The sequence below is a fragment of the Labrus mixtus genome, chromosome 13, assembly GCF_963584025.1.
Source record: "Labrus mixtus chromosome 13, fLabMix1.1, whole genome shotgun sequence".
Lineage (NCBI taxonomy): Eukaryota > Metazoa > Chordata > Actinopteri > Labriformes > Labridae > Labrus > Labrus mixtus.
This window is the reverse complement of record NC_083624.1, coordinates 7,645,682-7,669,119: the sequence shown is the minus strand read 5'-3', so window position 1 is coordinate 7,669,119 and position 23,438 is coordinate 7,645,682. Positions and strand designations below refer to the sequence as shown.

General features: G+C 38.7%; 2 protein-coding genes across 4 annotated transcripts; both read right to left on the bottom strand.

Moving 5' to 3' along the window:
- Nucleotides 1-695: 695 nt before the first annotated feature.
- Nucleotides 696-16,726, bottom strand: LOC132986822 (nectin-4-like). 3 transcript variants are annotated; one of them, XM_061053470.1, is made up of 8 exons: nucleotides 15,363-16,726; nucleotides 14,551-14,889; nucleotides 13,504-13,806; nucleotides 10,961-11,054; nucleotides 7,131-7,285; nucleotides 4,790-4,886; nucleotides 4,605-4,661; nucleotides 696-2,501 (listed from the first exon to the last, which is right to left on the bottom strand). In XM_061053470.1, exons 1-8 carry the CDS (start codon nucleotides 15,406-15,408, stop codon nucleotides 2,438-2,440), a joined length of 1,155 nt encoding a protein of 384 aa, XP_060909453.1. In that variant the 5' UTR covers nucleotides 15,409-16,726; the 3' UTR covers nucleotides 696-2,437. The 3 variants fall into 3 exon arrangements, with proteins under 3 accessions (XP_060909453.1, XP_060909452.1, XP_060909455.1); XM_061053469.1 differs by lacking the exon at nucleotides 696-2,501 and having other exon boundaries at nucleotides 4,439-4,661; XM_061053472.1 differs by lacking the exons at nucleotides 696-2,501; nucleotides 14,551-14,889 and having other exon boundaries at nucleotides 4,439-4,661.
- A 44-nt stretch (nucleotides 16,727-16,770) lies between these two features.
- On the bottom strand, nucleotides 16,771-21,743 carry LOC132986830 (nectin-1-like). The gene is made up of 3 exons (XM_061053481.1): nucleotides 21,155-21,743; nucleotides 17,230-17,571; nucleotides 16,771-17,125 (listed from the first exon to the last, which is right to left on the bottom strand). Exons 1-3 carry the CDS (start codon nucleotides 21,198-21,200, stop codon nucleotides 16,863-16,865), a joined length of 651 nt encoding a protein of 216 aa, XP_060909464.1. The 5' UTR covers nucleotides 21,201-21,743; the 3' UTR covers nucleotides 16,771-16,862.
- Between the last annotated feature and the right edge of the window lie 1,695 nt (nucleotides 21,744-23,438).

Below are 23,438 nucleotides of genomic sequence, written 5' to 3'. Positions count from 1 at the left end.
GATAAAAAAAAAAGTGTAGTGATCAAAAATGAATAATAAAACTGTAAAGATATAAAAGTGTTTTTCACTTTAGTCGTGCAAGTCTTGACAAAAGAAGTACTTATCTGATTCCAGAAATACAGCCCATTTAACAAGTCATTCATTGCTGTCTCACAACAAAGAAGGCAGTTTTGTTTCCTTCAGCCCAACTTCCTGTCAGGTGCTGTTTCCATTCATTCAGTCATGAAGACAAGCTTTGGTCTCTTTCTTTGCCCTCACTGTGGGCATTTGTTTTGTGGTAAAAAAAATAAGGTGTCATAGTCCAACCCATGAAGAAAAACGATCCCTAGCTAACCACAGGTTACACATAAGGGATGGTATGTGAGGAGGACACACAAATGAACGACATGGGATTGAAGAATTTGTGATGCTTTTCTACAAGCATTAATAAATTAACAGTTTAAATAAAATGCTAAATGAAGTAAAGAGATAACCATAAAGCAGGAAGTGAAATGTTTTACCGCTAAAAAAGAAAAAAACCAAAAATGTGGTTACAGCATCATTGGTTATCCAGGTTTAACTTTGCAAAAATAATAACAATAAAATGCACAGCAGAACAAAGTAAGATAAATAAGGCTTAATGCATGAAGGGAAACATCATGAAAAAACATTTTACTGATGACTAGTAGTACAGACTATAAAAATACAGATAAGCAAGGCTTTACAGGACTTTAGTAAAAAAAAAAAAAAAACACACTGCAGCTATCAGTCTAAAAGAACACTCTACTGTTTAGCACCATGTTACTAAAAAAAACATTCTCAGCCTCAACATGCTGCATTCCCTTCAACAGCAAACACGTCAGCCAAAGAGTTGAGATGTAATTTAGAGGTTGTTTTTTTGTCACAGGAAAAATTTGGCATTTAGTGTTAAAGTCTTTATATGTGATTTTTCACACTTAAATGTAGAAATCAAGTATATCCTCTGAAAATAACTCTGTGAGTCATGACTGTCTACAATGGGTGTAACACCCGAGTCCCACTGTCTGTGATGTTTTCAGAGTCCTATCTTCAGTTTGTTTACATCGCCAGGACGGCCGGCTGACTCCTCCCCTCACGTATAAAAGTTGTTTAATTGAGGGACTAGAGAAAAGAAGAATAACATACTGTACTCACTGCTTAACTGTGTTTCTAGATCACGCTCATTTCAGGTAAATTTACATGCAGTGTGAAGATACCAGCATAATAAAGATCGCTAGCATTAGCATGCTAACACAACAATGCAGCTCGAGTTGTTTTGGTTTCATGCTGGTGCTCAAGGGTGACCTCTACTGGATCAAAAAATCACATATAAAGCCTTTAAGTTAAAAGGAAGGAACATTATGTTTTACTTAGAGGATTCTACATACTCAAATAAATGATAAGGGGAATGTTACATAACATGTAACATCAAATTCTGGTTGACCTTCCTAAGCAATTGCATACATTGATGATAGCTTATTGTCACCAAAGATGTTACAATTTACTTAGCAGACACAAGATGTACATCAGAGATGAGAGAGAGATGTTGCACAGCTGGGGATTGAACCCTTGACCTTCTGGTTGAGAAGTGACGACTCTACCAACTGAGCCACAGCCTCCCCCACAACACAACACAACACAACACAATGAATAACTGCATTTTGTTATCACAGTTACAATCTTAAATAGCCATGGAAAGATAAAAAACATCTCACAAATCTGTTCCCATTTTAGCCACCAGGGGGTAGTAGTCAAATTGAACACAAAATGAAAGCTCCTCTTAGCAGCTTTGTAACTGAAGTGCTAATGACCTGTAAACAACATCATTTAGCTGCTTGAATTTGTATTTCAGTTGTTTAACTCTATGAAAAGTCACAGCAGCAGACTGATAGCCTGACTACAAAATGCTGGGTAAGGCTTGTTAGTGCTTCAACTTTTCCTGTAAGGATCACCTCGTTTATAGGCACTACTTAGATTGGCAAAAAGACACAAAAACAAAACAAATCTCAAAATCTTCTTTCCTACTTTCCTTTCAAAACCTGTTCTGTTCTGTGTGCATGTACACATGCTTCATACTCATTTGCTGTGACCAGCAGTTAATACTGTTGGTGGGAAAACAGAGTACCTTCCTGGTGGCAGATAAGGCAGGCTGACGGTTAAAGCCACAGTCCTCCATGTTTAAAAACTGCTTTGCATTTCTGGTGACAGTTAAACGGTTTCCTTTCTTTTTTCCAATTTTGCCTTGTTAGTTCTACATCAACATTGTAGCTGACTTTCATATTTTGGTGACTCTTCAGAAAAGCTCTTAACCTTCAGGTTTATTTTTGACATTATTTTTTTTGATAATGCTACTAGCTGTTAAGTTGTAATATTTGACAACAATAACTTTAAATATCTGAATTGAGAAATTGGGTATTTTTAAAACCCAATGTCAATGACATCAACAAAATGTAAAGCACCAGGAATGCTGCCTATTTTCACTAGCCGGCTGCGTCAGGAATGAAAAGTGTTGGAAGTCTGCAAATCACCTGCAGTCCAGCTGTGATCCTCTTTTGTTGCTGATTTCAAAGCGGTCCCTGAGGAAGAGAAGGCAAAAACATTTCATTAAAACTTGATTTATTTCCACTCAGTCTGCAAATAGTATTTTTTTTTTATATAAATCTTGGAATAACTTGAAAAAGAAAACCCATTGGGAGTTCTTAGGTTGTTAAGTCACTACATTGGAAAAGGCCTTTTTGTGATGCATTCAGGAGCTTCTGTCTCTCAGGTCAAAGAACACTGGTTGAAAACAGACAGCAGCAGGTACAGTGGGTACGGAAAGTATTCAGACCCCTTTACATTTTTCACTCTGTTTCATTGCAGCCATTTGCTAAAATCAAAAAAGTTCATTTTATTCTCATTAATGTACACTCAGCACCCCATCTTGACAGAAAAAAAACAGAAATGTAGAAATTTTTGCAAATTTATTAAAAAAGAAAAACTGAAATATCACATGGTCATAAGTATTCAGACCCTTTGCTCAGTATTGAGTAGAAGCATCCTTTTGAGCTAGTACAGCCATGAGTCTTCTTGGGAATGATGCAACAAGTTTTTCACACCTGGATTTGGGGATCCTCTGCCATTCTTCCTTGCAGATCCTCGCCAGTTCTGTCAGGTTGGATGATGAACGTTGGTGGACAGCCATTTTCAGGTCTCTCCAGAGATGCTCAATTGGGTTTAGGTCAGGGCTCTGGCTGGTCCAGTCAAGAATGGTCACAGAGTTGTTCCGAAGCCACTCCTTTGTTATTTTAGCTGTGTGCTTAGGGTCATTGTCTTGTTGGAAGGTGAACCTTCGGCCCAGTCTGAGGTCCTGAACACTCTGGAAGAGGTTTTCTTCCAGGATATCTCTGTACTTGGCCGCATTCATCTTTCCTTCAATTGCAACCAGTCGTCCTGTCCCTGCAGCTGAAAAACACCCACATAGCATGATGCTGCCACCACCATGTTTCACTGTTGGGATTGTATTGGGCAGGTGATGAGCAGTGCCTGGTTTTCTCCACACATACCGCTTAGAATTAAAGCCAAAAAGTTCAATCTTGGTCTCACCAGACCAGAGACTCTTCTTTCTCATAGTCTGGGAGTCCTTCATGTGTTTTTTGGCAAACTCTATGCAGGCTTTCATATGTCTTGCACTGAGGAGAGGCTTCCGTCGGGCCACTCTGCCATAAAGCCCCGACTGGTGGAGGGCTGCAGTGATAGTTGACTTTGTGGAACTTTCTCCCATCTCCCTACTGCATCTCTGGAGCTCAGCCACAGTGATCTTTGGGTTCTTCTTTACCTCTCTCACCAAGGCTCTTCTCCCACGATTGCTCAGTTTGGCTGGACGGCCAGGTCTAGGAAGAGTTCTGGTCGTCCCAAACTTCTTCCATTTAAGGATTATGGAGGCCACTGTGCTCTTAGGAACCTTGAGTGCTGCAGAAATTATTTTGTAACCTTGGCCAGATCTGTGCCTTGCCACAATTCTGTCTCTGAGCTCCTTGGGCAGTTCCTTCGACCTCATGATTCTCATTTGCTCTGACATGCACTGTGAGCTGTAAGGTCTTATATAGACAGGTGTGTGCCTTTCCTAATCAAGTCCAATCAGTTTAATTAAACACAGCTGGACTCCAATGAAGGAGCAGAACCATCTCAAGGAGGATCAGAAGAAATGGACAGCATGTGAGTTAAATATGAGTGTCACAGCAAAGGGTCTGAATACTTATGACCATGTGATATTTCAGTTTGTCTTTTTTAATAAATTTGCAAAAATTTCTACATTTCTGGTTTTTTTCTGTCAAGATGGGGTGCTGAGTGTAAATTAATGAGAAATAAAATTAACTTTTTTGATTTTAGCAAATGGCTGCAATGAAACAAAGAGTGAAAAATGTAAAGGGGTCTGAATACTTTCCGTACCCACTGTATTTGCAGGTGAAGGTGTTGGAGGTGTTAGTGCAACATGAAGCTGATGATGTCATCGTCACATGACCCATGGAATTTCACCTTTCCCTGAATACATACCATGTAACAAATATCTTACCTCTGTTTCCCCTCCCTCTTCTACTCTGTCATGGCCGTCAGGTGAGCTGGAAGTCGTTGGAACCTTTTGCATCTTGCCTCGTGTGCCGCCTTCTTCCCGTAGTATGAATCTACAAGGTAATTAAAAAAAAAACAACTAAAAGTTAGTAGTCACAGTATGTAACCGTATAAGCTTTTATATTTAATAGTAGAATTGAATAGTTCACTGTAGTGTTTGAGATACTTTCATATGTTGTACCTTGCAATTTCCATACGTTTATAAAAGCAACACAAGACAGCAGCAACAACGAGGACGAGCAGAAGAACAAAGAGGGTCCAACTGGCAGCGCTGGATCCTGTAGAGAGACAGGACAGAGGAGAACATGAAGAAGTAACAGGAAGTACAGATTTGCACGACCAGTTTGTTTAATCCAATGCAGCCCAATACTGAATGGACTGTTACTGCACCCTTAGGTGACCTGTGAGGTCCATTCATTTATGTAAAAGAGCTGTTCATCTCCTTACACTGGTTCCCAGTTACTGCTCGCATCAAATTTAAAACTCTGCTGCTCGCTTACAAAACAGCGACAAACGTCTCCTCCTTACTTTAACTCTCTGATCCAGGTCTACACCCCCCACTACGCTCTGCCAATGAAAGGCGTCTGATCCAACCTTCACAACAGGGTCCTAAGACGCTGACTAGACTCTTCTCCTCTGTCGCCCCCCGGTGGTGGAATGAACTTCCAAACTCCATTGGATCTGCAGAGTCCCTCTGCACCTTTAAGAAAAAGCTAAAGACCCAGTTCTTTCATGAATACCTACTAACTTAATGATGATGGTCTCCATATTATTGATGATGATGATGGTAATGACGATGGTTTCTGTTTGATAACGACGACTTATAAGATGGTTTCTATACTGATTAGAGCTCTCAAGAACTGCCCTCAATGTTGTGCTTTGCCTCTGGTCACTTCCTGTCAGCACCTGTGTGTCCAATCAGACTCAAAGCTGATCGTTTGCTCTTACTGACATTGTTCCCTTTTTTCTAGATCCTTGCTTGTGTTGTTCTTACTCTCTGATGTACGTCGCTTTGGATAAAAGCGTCTGCTAACTGAATTGTAGAATGTATCTGTTTATTAGATACATATCTGGAATTTCTAGATTTGCTAGCTCTGGCTTCTCATTTTGTTTATCGTCTTTGTTTTTTCTTTACAAGACTCAGTAGGCTGTAAAACTGAATTGCCCTTCTGGGATTAATAAAGTTGTTTGAATCTGAATTAGTACAACTGGCCTGCAGTGAATCACACTTTGAAGCTTATTAAACCTCTCAGCTCCTTTTCCTTCAGCAGTAAGATCAGATCCAGACAGATCAGGTAACACTGGGAGCTTCAGGCGGAAAAAAAAACAAACTACACAGCTCAGTTAAGTTAACAATTTGCTGACAGCTGCCATCCAGCCAGGCATTAAATCAGCTGCTAATGGTTAACGATTAAATAGAATTCTGTGAATAACATACTAAACATAACAAGTTATCTTTATTGTGGCTAAGGATGTCAGCGTTTTTATCACTCTGATACTTTAACAAAGTATTTTTAAATGATAACGATCCCTGTTGGTTTCAGGTTCGACAGTATCTTCAGTACAGATGCCCTAAAAGACAACAGATCTACAGTAACAGTTATATTTTGAATCACACAGCTGCTGCAAAACTGAGAGAGAACAGCTGTGGTCGACAGACCATAATAGGTCAATTGTTTTGCAAACATGAGCTGGTGTTCACTGTCGGTGTTTAAAGCATTTTCGGGTTAAAAAAATAATGCAATGCAACTAAAACCCTGCTAAATGTTTTTTATCCTCTCTTTTCTGGCCAGTCCTGAAACTAAAAAAATAAAAATGACTATGACGAGGATATACAATATTTCAAAAGACTGGTCCTGCTTTAGGTTTTAAGTAGCTGCAGTTTTAGAGTCTGAGAACTTGAAACTTTTGTGGTTTGTTTCTGAAAGTGCAGAGAGGGAGGCTCAGAGAGGGAGGCTAAAGCAACTTTAAAGGCATTCCTGTGCCATGTGGGTAGCCTGAGCTGGTCCTGGACCGTCTTCTTACAGTTGGACACAGCTGAAATATCTACACACATCAATCAAACTTTATTTATATAGCACCTTTCAGACAAATTAAATTGCAGTTCAAAGTGCTTTACAAGAGTGCAGAAAAGGTATTGACAAAAAAGTAGTTTATAAAATAATTGAGAGAATGCACACCCATAAGAATTAAAAAAATATACATAAAAGCAAGATATTAAAATTAATACATAGGTGAGGAATATTTAAAATTGTAGTAGGATAAAAAAAAGACAAAACAATAATGTTAAGATTTGAATTAATATAAAGCACTATATAAAAGCCAGACTGAATAAATGAGTTTTAAGACTGCGTTTAAAAATCTCAATATTCTCGGCATGGAGGAGTCTCAGAGGAATCCTAATCAAGTATATCCAACATTTCAACTCTCACCATGTCCTTAAGGATTCCATGGGAACAACGTGCTATAATAAACTCATTTGGCTGCTTAAATAACTGGAGGCGAGTCAAAAGGGATCTCACCTGAGGTGAAATGCACACGGAGGTAAGCACGTTTACTCCCGTACAGGTTCGACGCCTCGCACTGGTAGAGGCCGTTCAGCTCGGAGGTGATGCTCAGAAACTGCAGCGTTGAACCGTCAACTCGGACCCCGGACTGAGGCCACGACTGCTCAGATCTGAAAGTTAGAACAATGCTGAGCTTAACAAAGACTTCCAGCCCCAAAAACAAAAAAGGGTCACCATCTGTCGAAAGTTTTACAAAGACATGAAATCAAATACAAATTCTGTAATCCTTTCTAAAAATATAGAAAGATAGAATCTTTATTATCATTGTATACAAGGACACAACTAAACTTTGTTAGCAGAAATCCTATACAGCAGTGTTTACAAAAACAAAAATATATTTGTGGTTATATGAAGACAAATATGTTTGTGAAAAGTGGCCAGAGTGGCCAATTGCAGTTCAGTGAATGAATAATAATAATAATAATAATAATAATAAATAAATAGACAGTTGTGGTGACTGAAAGAATATATACAGTTATTATTGTGCAGTGACTGATTAGTTAAACAAATATATATATATAGAGATATAGTGCAGATAAGTGAAGTTATAGTGCAGTGAAAGAGTATATAGAGTTGTTATTGTGCAGTGACTGAGTAAAGAAATAAACAATTATAAAGCAGTGAATTACAAAGTTATTGCACAAGTAATATTGAACAGTTAGCAGCGGTTAGTTAATTATTGCACATTGTATTCCCGTCTTGTTGGGTGGGGGGGTTTCTTAGTCTGTCTCACCTGATAACCAAAGATATCGTCTGTTTAATCTGAACAATATCCCAAAGTTGTTGTTTTCAGTTTAGTTTAGTTTACTCTGATCCTGTATTTTATAAACCCCTCTAGTTCAGCCCTGCTCAGAACAGGTTGTTTCTGTGTCTGTACCTTTAAATATGTAAATGAGCGGTGTTTTTCCACCCGTCCCTCTAGAAGAGCTTGGGCCTTCTTAATTTATAATTTATCCTTTATTAATCCCGCGAGGGGAAATTCAGTTTTTACACTCTGTTTAATGAACATGCTACACACACATGCACAAACAGGATCCTGTGGACATGCATTAATAGAGAGGTCTCACAGCGAGTGCTCCAGAGCAGTTTTGGGGTTCGGTGCCTTGCTCAAGGGCACCTCGGCAGTGGTCAGGAAGCCCAAGTCCCTACAGACTGAGCTACTGCCGCCCGATTCTTGCACCATGCCCAACTACTTAGGCTGAGAAGGCGGACTGTGGGAGTGTCACCCACCCATTTGGAAGAGTTATTTCCTTCTGTGATGTCACAAAGGGAAAATCTCCAAACGGCCTGTTTGAGCACACGTTTTCTGAAAGTGGAGCAGGCAGAAGAAAGAGAAGATGGACTAATTTGGGTGAGTGTATTTTGCACAGTATGTGCCTTTTAGACTGAGCTTTAGATACCAATAAATTCACATTTCTTTCTGCATCATTATGACTATAACACTTCTTTAAATTACAAGGAACTTTTCCTTTGACATTTCTTAAATTAGACATTTCAGTGGGCTTTAACAGTCTTGGTCTGTTTTTTACACTGAAATAAACAGCATGAATAGACTTTGACACAGTTTAAGGGATCATTGGAGCGTTCTTAATGTTCAACAGTAAAGGCGTGGTTGCAGTCGTTGCTTCGCATCATATTTAACGTGTGCATCTTTTTTTGTTTGCAACATCTGCACTGTGTCATTAAAACCTTATGAAGGAGGACCAATGACCTTTGGTTGCTAGGAGACATGGTGCCTGGTTACAGTTGGCTGGGAGCTCACCACTATGCAAACTCAACAAACGCTTTACATGCTCCAGTAGATGCATTTGATCCCTTCCATACGGACACTGATGAGACTTTTCATTAAGAGCAAACAATGGCTGTTACTGATGAAGAACCTTCTGAATCATGAAAGTGTCATATGAACTTGATGATAGCTCCCTTAACCCTCAGGCATCAGATTAATTCACGACCCTCTTAAGTCACTAAGGACAAAAATGTCCACTTCCAAAAAACTGCTATAAAAATAGAACAGATTGATATTTTTTTCTGCATAAATCTCTTAAAGAGGTCATATTATGTCCTTTTTGGGGTTCGTATATATTTAATCTATGTTCCTACTTTTGTATGTTCACAATAGATAAAGTTCTAAAAAAAGTGTCTGTTTTCATGTACTGCTCCTCCTTGCTCCCTCTACGCTCTGAGTCCGTCAGCTACGCTCTGCTGTGCCCCCACTGTTAGACCCCACGTGGGCCAAGTCTGCTCTGATTGGTCTGCAGATCCGCTCTGTCGTTATTGGTCAGTTGCTCAGCACGCTTCTCGGAAATTTCAACATGAGCGCCGCACTGACAAATTTTTATCGAGGGGGGCTAGAACCAAGCGTTACATGCGGCTAATGCTACAGCTAACAGGAGGACGTAGGAGATGTGCCTAAACATGCACAGGACATGAAAACACACTAAAGAGCATATAAAACCAGAAAAAGAAGAATATGGGACCTTTAAACAACTTCAGACCTGCAAAATCAACTGATTGGTTCCAGGCTAATTCATTTTATGGAATTATATGAATTCTTAAGTTTGACAGGATCCATAAAGTTACCTAGTGTCATGTTTTGTTTTTTACTCATTTATTTAGTATTTTTGTCTGTTCCTGTTTTATTTTGTACTTACCCTTGCCTCTGTCTTTCAGATCCTGCTCCTCATGTTTTCCTGCCCTGATTGTCTGTGTGTATACATCCCCGTGTTTCCCCCCTCATGTTGCCAGTTTGTAGTGTGTTCCTGTGTGTCACCTTGTTCCAAGATTTTTCCTTGTAGACTTATAGTGATTTTTGACCGTGCCTGTCTTACCGTTTTGCCTTTTGCCTGCTCCCTTTGGATTTGTTTGCCTTGAAGATTTGCCTTCCTGTGTACTGACCTGGACTGTAATTAAACTCTGCCTGTTCCTGAACTCAGCCACGTGTGAGTCTGCTTTTGAGTCCCTGTCTCTATCTGGTTCTGATAAAGTTCTATCTTATTTTTCTCTACAGTTCTCTGTGTTGTTACAGTGTTGGTTAAGTAGACACTTAGTTTGCTGCCTCTAATTCTCAGTGTTGATTATCAATTAATACGTTTTCTTTTTTCTTCAAATTTACTTTCAACTCCATTAAAACACATTTTTGGTCTTTGTTGGAGCTACTTAATTGTTGTTAGAATTAGTTTTGGTATTTAGTTTATTAATATTTGGGTGTTGTTGTTTATTTAATTATTCTACACGTTAATAGATTTTGGGTAATATTTCCTTTTTGCTAGTTGTTTGTTTAGTAAATTTAGTTTTGCATTAGCATTTTTGTTAGGTATTTGGGTAACACTGTGGGCACTAGAGGTTATTTAAGTAAGAGGCAGGTAGAGGACCAGCATGCACCTGGGTGGGCCTATGAGAGGCAGCAGGAGACATGATTATCTTTGTTCTTTTGTTTGTTTTCTTTTGAACCAAATAAACTGCAGATCTCTTGCATGGACCGTGGATTTCTTTTACCTGCGTACATCACATTCCCATGGTGCATCAGTGGTCCTTTGATTATGTTTGATATTAGTTTATTTAGATTTTTTTTGTTTTTTGGACAAATAGCCACTACAGTCTTATTTATGCTCCACAAAGAAACAATACAAACCACTCCAATTGATTTGGGTACTGAGCACAAGTGATTCACTGTTAAACAAATTCTGTAAGCGTCTGAAATGCTTCCAAGGTTAAAAAACAGAAATAATAATGTTATTTTAAAAATGTTTTGCTCTGGAATCTGATTATTTAAACGTCTATACCTTGTCCAAGTAAAGCTCGCAGCTGGATAGGCCTCTGTGAGACATTCAAAGGAGTGTGCCGACCTTTCAGTAATATTCACTTCCAGAGGAGGAGCTGCGACAAACAGGAAGACAGAATGAGGTGTGTTATTATTCTCTCTAAAAAGTCAATTATATATACACATTTAAACTCAGAATGGCCTCCATAATTAAAACTTGTGAGAGCAGGACACCACACTCTTTATCAGCAGTAAGTAAAAAAAATTCTGTTGTTCAGATAGAGGCTGTTGTTTGTCAGGACTATGAGAACTTAAGGTCCAACATTCCCACTGGAATGTTAAATAAAGCCTGAAAATAGATAAATGAAAGTGTAACCAGAACCTGCAGATAATGCTGTGACTTTTTGTTATTAGTTAGGTGGAGCATTTCAGTATGTGTCACATGAGGGCTTCTGGGGGAATTCCATCAGAAACAAGAGACGTAACTGTTCCTGCAGACTGAGAGGAAGAAACAAAATCCGTACAAAGGAAAGTTTTGTTACCTACACTATTCAGATGATGTCAAATTGTCTGAAATCCCATTTCTAATATTTATTTTTCTCGATTAAAAAAAAAAAAAAAAATCCAAAAAAGCCATTACTATCAGTTTATATCGGTCTTATTGACAAATAATCTAACTCAATAGTCCTTTTAAGGGCCGCTGGTGGCGCAGTGGTTAGTGCGCACGTCCCATGTATGGAGGCTGTGGTCCTCCAAGCGGGTGGCCCAAGTTCAAATCCCAACTGTGGCTCCCTTCCCTACTCTCTCTCTCCCCAATTTCTGACTCTATCCACTGTCCTATCTCTCAAATAAAGGCCCAAAAAGCCCAAAAATAAACCTTAAAAAAAAAAAAAAATAAATAGTCCTTTTAAAATGATATGACAGATTTCATCAAAATAAATGAAAAATAAATTTAATCGTACTTGATTTCTAAACATTTCTGGAGAGAAGCCCACTGTGAAAATAAATCCCCTCAATCTGGCCAATGGATTAAGAAACAGGCCTGATGATACGTTCACATGATATGAGACTGGCTGTCTGTGACTTATATGCTTTGGTTATGAAATGATGTCTTAGGTCAGCTGATTCAGGCTCCCGTGATGCAGTTAATAGCCAAAAGCAACAACAAGTGGGTAAGTGGGTGACCCTCCTAATGTATCTGCAACCTTTATCACTGTTTCCAAAGACCAGGAGAGGACTCCCATGATTTAATATAAACTCAATACATATGAGTTTAATTTAGTAAAATCAATCTTTATTTGTATAGCACCAAGACACTTTAAAAAGAGCGGCTAAAAGACCCAAAATGATCAGGATACAACTCCCAAAAAACGTATTTGTTTATGTTTATGTGTTCCTCAAATGTGCCCTGATGTCATCGTTTCCCAGTTAAGAGCAAGTTAAAGCAAATCAACTTTTATTATTGCAGCTGATTGATGTGAGTATGTGGAAAAACATATACACCGTTATCAGAGGCGTGTCTGAGTGAAAATATGGGATGGCCTGCCTGCACATTTCACAGACTTGTTGAAGTTCGCTTACAGACAATGTATTGTAAAAAGTGAAGGTGCACAATTTAAACAAAGGAAGTGCATGTTAGTTGTGTAAAATAACTCAAATCAAAATCCTGAGCAAAAAAAGTAAAAAAAAACAAAAAAGGGTCCCATTCATGAAAGGAAGAAGAAAAGTGCTGCAATTGAATTATTTTCATATCATTGAAATTTAGCAGGGGCAGAGAGAGATTTAGTGAATGATATGAAATATATCCACATCAAAGATTCTCTTTTGTGAAAAAAAATAAAATCAACCCTGCAGTTGTGCAAAACCAAAGAAACAACTTTATGGAAAAAAAAGAAAAAATAGCGTCTTGCTCAACCGCAGGGAATAAAAGGCAGGGGTCCAATGTTGAAGCAACATGATCTGCTGCTGCAATACTAAAAGATTGTGCTACTGTACAGCTGGCTGGCTTTAGAGCTAACTAGCCCAATCATGCTTCTGATACACTGCCTTTCTGGCATGGCCATGCACTTTTACTTGATTGTGATGAATGTGCTTTTTTCAAGGCCCATTAGAGAAACAACAATGAACAGAGGGAGAGGGAATAGTGGCAGAGTAAATGTCACAATCCCACTGGAAAATGAAATCCACAACTTTTAAAATAATCCTAAAGAAGCAGGAATATTAACATGGCATGTTCCCTTTTTTTTTTAGTAAAAATCTCTCTTTATAGAATAAAAAAGACCAGCTCAATAAAAGACCATCCTGCAAAATTTAAAGAAGTGAATCTTATGAGCATCACATGTCAGGCTATTTGAAAAACAAAAACAAAAAGTTAGCTAAGCCATTGGTCAGTGGTGAAGGCTTGTCTTATACAACGATGAGAACCAAAAAAAGAAGAGGATGATGAGGAGGAATAAAACATGACCAGTGTCCATTCACTCACAGAAGCTTCAAAAATGGTCTGAAAAACACAGTTCATTAACCACAGATAAAACAACTGATGTAGGACAGTGTTTGTATACCCACAGTGGATATGTATGGTGGAGGTCAGGGTTTCTTCTCTCTCTAGAGCAGGACTGGTGATGACACACTGGACTGAACGATCGTCGAGTTCTCTGGTAGGCGCTCCAAACAGCCAGCTGACTGTGGTAGTCGTACCATTAGCATGAAGGTTGGAGTTGGTTGACGGCCTCACTTTCTCTCCCAGAGTACCAGTGAGCCACCTCACCTCTGCAGGAGGTTTGGAACCAGCAGCCGTGCAGGTAATAAGAGGCACCTCGTCGTTACCCAAAGCAGGATGAGCATCCTTCAGGCTTGTGACCGGAGGCACTAAGAGAGCGACAGTCAACAACAAAGTTAAAACACAGACTCTTAAAGGGATACTTCACCCATTTACATTAATCTTTGTATCATTAGAAACCTGGTAGTATTTTTGAATGGTCGTGCATCCCGCCCTCATTTTCCCCTGAGATGTGAAATCTTTGTATTTCTGAGTCTGAAAAGGAGCTTCCAGTGACGCAAAATGACAATTTTTGAGGTGAGGACGAGGAGCCGGGGCCGGCTCGAGCTGGGGCGGACTGGTAGTGCCGGTGCTCTCACTGTTTGTCTATGGACACAGACATAGAGTCTGTTTTCTGACAGGAATTTACAAGATCAATTCTGGAAGAAATCTCTGAATCAGTTGAGGAAACGGTCTTATGAAGTAAATATGTCTGTAAATGTTTTTATTACTATATTTCTCCTGCTATATTGTATATTTTGGAGAAACTGTAACAATAGAATTTCCCTCTGGGATTAATAAAGTATTTCTGATTCTGAACTAGAGGACCTTAGTGGGAGTGGCCTGTGGTGCTGTGCATTCTGGGATTTGGTGTCTTTCATCCACATAAGCCAAAAAGACACTTTCTGTCTTTTCTCGGCCAAGAAGGCACCAACTTCAAAATGTATTTCACATTTCTACATATATGACCCGATGTCAATACAGATTCATGTTTCATGGTGAAGTATCCCTTTAAGATGTTCATAACTCACACATACAAACACAACATGAGTAGCATTTTGAATGTATCATACCATGAACTTTAAGAGGTATCGCTGTCTCGTGGATCCCGCTGGGGAACAAAGTGAACATACATGTGTAGGTGCCTTCATCCATCAGTGTGACATTCGATAACAGGAGAGTACCATTTTTGTCTGTAAAACTCCCAATATACTCAAACCGATAATCATGGCCATTGATATAGTTCGGTCCGCCGGACGAGATTGTATAGAAATTGTCCGTCCGAGGTTTTCCTCTGGTCAATCTCTGCCATGAAATCTGTGTGAGGGTCTCTGTGGTATCAATGAGTTTACAGGGGAGGACAGCTGCTCCTCCCTGCACCGTTGTCGTTCTTCCTCCAATGACCTCCAGAGCTGTAAAGATGCACAAGATAACGTTCACTGGAACAGAAGTTTATCAAAACTGTGAAACGTCTGTCTTAATCTGCTCTCCAACATATCCCCAAACTGTGAGAAATCGATGCTTTGACTCAGAGCTATTGAAGGTAATCGACGTGAAAACAGGCGAATGTTAAATATGAAACTATCTTCACCCCGGTTTCAGATACAAGTCTTTGTTTTATAGGCTAGTCTTGTATCTGAATGTATAATTTGCCGTCTGAAAGGTTGAAGGATGATGCTGAACGTAAATAACGTACCCTACCGGAAATATGTTTTCCAAGATCTCTTTTTAAAGAAAAGGTTTAACACACAGTCAACTCTTTCGAGGTTTTTAATAATTCAGTTCTGTATACATTTCTGTTAGTGGCCTAATAATTTATCTACTTACCATGAAATGGCCTAGAAAATATGGAGGCTATTTTTTCAGAAGGACTGAGCCAACATACCGTTTGTGACTGTGGGAACCATCAACGTTAACACCAGTAAAAGCATAGTGGTGCTCCTGAAACCCAAACACAGGCCTATCCATAGTTTACGTCCAAATTATTCATATCCATCCATCCATGTGCGCAGCTTCTTTACACCGGCATCTTTCCTCTGCTCCGAGACGAAACAGACGGTGGAGACGAAAACACTTTCATTGGATGCGTTTACGAGGACTCGGAATTTACAGTATCCTAGTCATCTTTCAGTCCCTTTTTTGGGTTGTTGATTAAAAACAAGTGAATGACTTAATATCACTGTTTGATGTGAGTATCGCTATAATAACCAGCCTAACATTTACGATATAATTCTTTATAAAAACAAAGGGTTTAATTGCTACTCAGTAGGCATATTAAATGCACACAAGAAAGAAGCCAAGATCCCTGTAGCCTGTGTCTTCATGGCTTAATAAAGCAAAACATTTGCTCTGAAGTTGAATAGAAAATATGAGTTTTTGTTTCACATAAAATATCAGTTCACAATGTGATTCAAACCTTAGTCCGATAATAAAGCTCACACAAATAAAATATCTATGACTTATCTCAAACTTATTTTTGAATGTAATCCCATACCATGATGTTGTTTCTTAGAGCTATACCAATGAAGTAATCAATATATTCAATTACTGTTACTAAACATTTGATGTAGCTTTTTTCAGTGATCAGTTCATACATATGAATTACATTTAGATCAATACAAATGATTTTTATTGCACTTAATAATAAAAAACAATTCAGAGTGCAGAAGCTGCTAAAATCCCAGGAAGAACCATACATTCAATACATTCACAGAAAAACTTTTCTACATGATCTACAAATACTGTGAATAAAACAAAGGTCTTTTAGAGCTCTTGTGACTGACTTTGAAAGTGCTGTTGTTACATAGAAGAGATGTTCACTATCCAAAGAGCTACATTTCCTTTAGTAAGTATTTTAGTGACCTCTTACTGCATTATATTCTCTCTGGGCTATTTGCATCTGTATCTGTTGTTTTTGTATTAAACTATACAGTTAGGCTACATGTTTTAGTATTCCCGTAGTGAGGCCGTCCCAACCAGTTGATTTCATTATAAAGCACTTATTTGGGACAACACACATTTTTTTTTTCAAATGTCTATACAGTAACTTGTTTTTAATAATGACAAATTAGTCGGTGTAAAATCATTAACAATGTTTGCAAGTGTTCATGATCTGGAGTTGATTAGTTTTGTATTTTGTGTATTTCAGAGTTTTAGATTTATTGTTCTGTTTTATTATGTCATGTCTTATATTATCCTTGTGTTCCAAGGGTCCTGAGGCTTTAAGGGAGGGTTTGTTTCAGCTCAATGATCTAGTTCAAATAAGAACAGGAAATAAAGAAAACCCACATAAACAAAATGAAAGCGGCTGTGTCGGCCTGGTAGTATTGTGCACAGCCTGCTACAGAGTGGATATGTATGGTGGAGGTCAGGGTTTCTTCTCTCTCTAGAGCAGGACTGGTGATGACACACTGGACTGAACGATCGTTGAGTTCTCTTTATGCGCTCCAAACAGCCAGCTGACTGTGGTAGTCGTACCATTAGCATGAAGGCTGGAGTTGGTTGACGGCCTCACTTTCTCTCCCAGAGTACCAGTGAGCCACCTCACCTCTGCAGGAGGTTTGGAACCAGCAGCCGTGCAGGTAATAAGAGGCACCTCGTCGTTACCCAAAGCAGGATGAGCATCCTTCAGGCTTGTGACCGGAGGCACTAAGAGAGCGACAGTCAACAACAAAGTTAAAACACAGACTCTTAAGATGTTTATAACTCACACATACAAACACAACATGAGTAGCATTTTGAATGTATCATACCATGAACTTTAAGAGGTATCGCTGTCTCGTGGATCCCGCTGGGGAACAAAGTGAACATACATGTGTAGGTGCCTTCATCCATCAGTTTGACATTCGATAACTGGAGAGTACCCTCTTTGTCTGTTAAACTCCCAATGAACCTAAACCGATCATCACGGCCATTGATATAGTTCGGTCCATAATGAGACGAGATTGTATAGAAATTTTCCGTCCAAGGTTTTCCTCTGGTCACTCTCTGCCATGAAATCTGTGTGAGGGTCTCTGTGGTATCAATGAGTTTACAGGGGAGGACAGCTGCTCCTCCCTGCACCGTTGTCGTTCTTCCTCCAATAACCTCCAGAGCTGTAAAGATGCACAAGATAACGTTCACTGGAATACAAATAGGTCTACTTAAAGAAAAAAAAACGAAAAAAAAACTTGCATTCCCTTTGTGTCCATATGAGAAAATTACAACGTAGCCTAAAAACCTTACTCATGAGAGCAACCCATCCGGGTACTTTGCCCAAACGATGCCGGCCCCGCCCCTTTCTGGGTGAAATCATTCCATCTGAATGAATGGCGGTTAATGGACTAGTTGGGGTCTTTACCGATTTAAAGTCTTAAAAAATGAAAACCGTACTTTAAAACAGAAAGTATGAGCCTAAATCTGATGAGCAGTGATGTAAACATTTAAAATATGACATTTCTGAACAGAGATCGACATAACGGTATAAAATTAACCATGTATGTGAGTGTCTGTTCAGTCTCTTCTGTCAAACTGCTCAAACGAGACATCAGAGGAAACTGACTTTAAACACCTGATGAGTCATTATTAACCGTGTTACCTGTGTGGAATCTTATATTCTTTATACTTTTATGTTTGCTTATTAACTGATCCAATGCATTAGACATAGCCTCACATATACATGCAACATGACCTTATATGACCACTGCAGCACACGAACATTACCCGATACTCACCTCACCTCAGATTTTCTTATCTTACACACACAGATTCAACAACAGCTCCTCTATAAGGAATACTTCTTCAGTCACTCAAGGACAAGTTCCACATATTGGTACCACAGGCCACAAGGTGCTGGCATAGATAAAACTACATCCTTTTCTCTGTTCCTACTCTGTGAACTTAGAACGCACTGTACGTTCAAGAATATAAAGATTGTACGCCCCAAGAGCGGGCAGAGAACTTACTTTGTGTATCCTGTATGCATCGTTGAACTTCTCTCCTTGCTGCAAGTAATAAACTGTGTGACTTAGCAACTCAACAGTTTTTGGTTTACTCCTTTTTGTTCACTCTCGTGCCGTGGTCCGGAGGGTTTTCTCTTTCTGCTGATTTCTTGCAGGCTCAGTTCTACCACACCTGAGAGGGATCTTTATTTTTAAAGAATATTTATTTGTAATAGTTTCTATCAGTGTTCATAGCTGTAATGGAGCGGTTACAGACGTTTACATAAACTTTGAGTTATCAGCTGATTTAGAATAACACATGTAAAGTCACCTGGATGATATTAAAACCTTTTGTATTTGTGAGTGTAAATAATGATGAGTGGGGCGAGACGAGGTGTTATATCGAGATAGAGAACTTTTTATTTTGACATTTATTTTTCAGTTAGAGGATTTGGTGTAGTGTTCCTTCGTTTGGAGACATTTTCACCAACATATTTATGATGTGACAGTTGAAACGTTGTTAATACGTTAGTGAATGAATGTGAAGAATCTGTTAACAGACTTCTCTTCTGTCACAGAGCGATCGACCAGGTGAAGATAGTTTCATATTTGACATTCGCCTGTTTTCACGTCGATTACCTTCAATAGCTCTGAGTCAAAGCATCGATTTCTCACAGTTTGGGATATGTTGGAGAGCAGATTAAGACAGACGTTTCACAGTTTTGATAAACTTCAAATAACCAAAGATGACGATGCAGCTAGGAGCGCAAAGAACTGAATATCTGTCGAACATATGACTGTAGGCGGAGTTGGGGGCCGTCGGAAAAGTGCAATACGGTTCATTTCAATATTCAGTAACTTCTTTGTTTTTCAACATAGACATCTCAATCCACTGCTATTATAGGTGACAGCCCTTAACATTTCACACCAATGAATACAAAATAAAAATAACTCTGTAAATCATCATTATCAATGACATATTGCCTTAAATAAGCACATTTCAAGGTTATAATCTCAATAGCTTTCTCATTTTTTATTTTATTGACATCAAATCACCTCTCATGTGTCCCAAACATCCTCTCACAACTTTCACAGCTGTTGGTTTCTCCTTAAATAAAGACCTTAAATGTTTCAAACCACCTTAACCCACTTTCAAAAAAACCCTTATCTTTTCAATCTTGTATCTACTTTCATCCAGTAGTTCTCAGAGCTTTACCAATGTTTAGTTGCATTACTTTTTTCCTTAGATGCATTATTGGTTATAAGTTTGTCAATTGAACCAATACAAAAAGTAAAAGTATATTTTTCAGAGAATTACAATATTATCAATCATTAACTTTAAATAAATAATGCAGAAATAAGTATTAAGAAAATATGTTTTATTTAATTTATTTTTAAGTATAGAGATAATGCTCCAGAGATAATGCATTGCTACATATTGTAGAAAAAAACAAACATTAACTCTGTACTTTTCGACCCAACACAAAAGTTTGGTGACTGCACCAGATTCTGATTGTGAAGAGTCTGAATTAGGCTCACTCAGACGAAGTGTACACAACGATAGAGGTACAATGAAAACCTGGCAACTTGTTGAGGAGGCATGTGCATGCAATCTCAAGATGAGATATGAGATGTGGTAAAAAGCTGTATCTATGTCATTTAAGGCTCAAATTTAGCCACTTAGTTGTTAAAGGGATACTTCACCCGTTGAAACATGACTCTGTATTGACATCGGGTCATATATGTAGAAATGTGAAATACATTTTGAAGTTGGTGCCTTCTTGGCCGAGAAAAGACAGAAAGTGTCTTTTTGGCTTATGTGGATGAAAGACACCAAATCCCAGAATGCACAGCACCACAGGCCACTCCCACTAAGGTCCTCTAGTTCAGAATCAGAAATACTTTATTAATCCCAGAGGGAAATTCTATCGTTACAGTTTCTCCAAAATATACAGTATAGCAGTAGAAATATATAAATAAAAACATTTACAGACATATTTACTTCATAAGACCGTTTCCTCAACTGATTCAGAGATTTCTTCCAGAATTGATCTTGTAAATTCCTGTCAGAAAACAGACTCTATGTCTGTGTCCATAGACAAACAGTGAGAGCACCGACACTACCAGTCCGCCCCAGCCTGAGCCGGCCCCAGCTCCTCGTCCTCACCGCCGCCGACAGGCAGGCCTTATGTCTCGGCTGCTCTCGGCCGGCGGCGTCCAGCAATATAGCCGCGAGACGGTTGCTGCCGACAGGCCGGTCTTGTGATGCAAAAAACGTCATTTTGCATCACTACATCACACATCACTCATCTTTGGTTATTAGAAGTTTATCAAAACTGTGAAACGTCTGTCTTAATCTGCTCTCCAACATATCCCCAAACTGAGAAATCGATGCTTTGACTCAGAGCTATTGAAGGTAATCGACGTGAAAACAGGCGAATGTTAAATATGAAACTATCTTCACCCCGGTTTCAGATACAAGTCTTTGTTTTATAGGCTAGTCTTGTATCTGAATGTATAATTTGCCGTCTGAAAGGTTGAAGGATGATGCTGAACGTAAATAACGTAACCTACCGGAAATATGTTTTCCAAGATCTCTTTTTAAAGAAAAGGTTTAACACACAGTCAACTCTTTCGAGGTTTTTAATAATTCAGTTCTGTATACATTTCTGTTAGTGGCCTAATAATTTATCTACTTACCATGAAATGGCCTAGAAAATATGGAGGCTATTTTTTCAGAAGGACTGAGCCAACATACCGTTTGTGACTGTGGGAACCATCAACGTTAACACCAGTAAAAGCATAGTGGTGCTCCTGAAACCCAAACACAGGCCTATCCATAGTTTACGTCCAAATTATTCATATCCATCCATCCATGTGCGCAGCTTCTTTACACCGGCATCTTTCCTCTGCTCCGAGACGAAACAGACGGTGGAGACGAAAACACTTTCATTGGATGCGTTTACGAGGACTCGGAATTTACAGTATCCTAGTCATCTTTCAGTCCCTTTTTTGGGTTGTTGATTAAAAACAAGTGAATGACTTAATATCACTGTTTGATGTGAGTATCGCTATAATAACCAGCCTAACATTTACGATATAATTCTTTATAAAAACAAAGGGTTTAATTGCTACTCAGTAGGCATATTAAATGCACACAAGAAAGAAGCCAAGATCCCTGTAGCCTGTGTCTTCATGGCTTAATAAAGCAAAACATTTGCTCTGAAGTTGAATAGAAAATATGAGTTTTTGTTTCACATAAAATATCAGTTCACAATGTGATTCAAACCTTAGTCCGATAATAAAGCTCACACAAATAAAATATCTATGACTTATCTCAAACTTATTTTTGAATGTAATCCGATGACAAAACGGGATCCTGCTAGTGATGTGTGATGTTCAAAAGATGCTAATGACCTGTAAACAACATAATTTAGCTGCTTGAATGTGTATTTCAGTTGTTTAACTCTATGGAAAGTCACAGCAGCAGACTGATAGCCTGACTACAAAATGCTGGGTAAGGCTTGTTAGTGCTTCAACTTTTCCTGTAAGGATCACCTCGTTTATAGGCACTACTTAGATTGGCAAAAAGACACAAAAACAAAACAAATCTCAAAATCTTCTTTCCTACTTTCCTTTCAAAACCTGTTCTGTTCTGTGTGCATGTACACATGCTTCATACTCATTTGCTGTGACCAGCAGTTAATACTGTTGGTGGGAAAACAGAGTACCTTCCTGGTGGCAGATAAGGCAGGCTGACGGTTAAAGCCACAGTCCTCCATGTTTAAAAACCGCTTTGCATTTCTGGTGACAGTTAAACGGTTTCCTTCCTTTTTTACTTGTTACAATTTTGCCTTGTTAGTTCTACATCAACATTGTAGCTGACTTTCATATTTTGGTGACTCTTCAGAAAAGCTCTTGACCTTCAGGTTTATTTTTGACATTATTTTTTTTGATAATGCTACTAGCTGTTAAGTTGTAATATTTGGCAAGAACAACTATGCCGTAGTTGTTCTACTATACAGTGAGCACAGACACTGATTCTCATAACATTTCAAAATAAAATAAGCCGGTCGTTAATAAAACTAAAGCAAATTAGCTAATGTTGACGAGTTAGCCCGCGCCCACCCAGCACTCAAAGTTGCAATGCCCTCATTAATGCATAACTTTGAGCTTTACTTAAAACATTTTTTTTGCATTTAATGCTGCTTAGATTTTATACACAAAAGTCAAACATGAGTTAAAGAACAATTTATCCATGTTAGACTTAAAGTGATTATTAAACGCTTCTTTTCTCCACAGACCCTGTGGAAGTTAAACACTGGAATAAGCTTGCGATCGCTTTGGCTGCCACTGTGCCTTGTGTGTGTGGCCTGATCTTTATAATAGGGTTGATCATTATGCTGAAAGTCTGCAGAAAGGGTTCAGAGTAAGTCGCCTCTGTCCTTTTGAACATGTGACTATATGCTCATATACATCTTTAATGCTAATACCATGCTAATGCTAATGCCACAAAAGTATTAACACCATGTCTCTGTCTTTCACAGCACTTGCGTTCACTCTCTCCCTGCAGACATGGTAAATATAAAACATGTTTGTGATCTTTTTATACAGTCTGTAGATTCAGAAGGCTTTGTGGACACACTGACATCCGACTGAGCTGCAGTATGCAAATATCTGATTCTTTGTTCTATTTGTTTGTTTGTTTTTCAGCATGAGCAAACAGATGATATCTATGAAAATTGCTTCGAGAGCCGTAGCAAACCCAGGGCTCATTAATTCAAAGCACTGCCCGGAAATGTAAAGGACAAGAGGAATGTAAAACGAGAAGTGATAGAAAGACGTGTGAAACCGTGCACTAAAGTGGAAATACACACCCAGACCTCAATCATGGTTATTTCTGGTGTGTAGCAAAAACAAAATCCAAGTCCTTGTTTGCATTGCTTTTATTTAAGATTATTACTTTGGACTTTATTTTATATTTTCTCTCTCTATATATATATATTGTAAGTGGCCAAAGGAGCCTATTTGGGTTGTTTGTT

Excerpts from the sequence above, each read along its gene's own strand:
- LOC132986830 (XM_061053481.1), bottom strand. The coding sequence starts at position 21,200 with ATGCTTTTACTGGTGTTAACGTTGATGGTTCCCACAGTCACAAACG. Across the intron at positions 17,572-21,154 it reads GGTTCCCACAGTCACAAACG|CTCTGGAGGTTATTGGAGGA; the intron begins GTATGTTGGCTC and ends GCATCTTTACAG. Across the intron at positions 17,126-17,229 it reads GATACCTCTTAAAGTTCATG|TGCCTCCGGTCACAAGCCTG; the intron begins GTATGATACATT and ends TCGCTCTCTTAG.
- LOC132986822 (XM_061053469.1), bottom strand. The coding sequence starts at position 15,408 with ATGCTTTTACTGGTGTTAACGTTGATGGTTCCCACAGTCACAAACG. Across the intron at positions 13,807-14,550 it reads GATACCTCTTAAAGTTCATG|TGCCTCCGGTCACAAGCCTG; the intron begins GTATGATACATT and ends TCGCTCTCTTAG. Across the intron at positions 7,286-10,960 it reads GCGAGCTTTACTTGGACAAG|ATCTGAGCAGTCGTGGCCTC; the intron begins GTATAGACGTTT and ends TCTAACTTTCAG.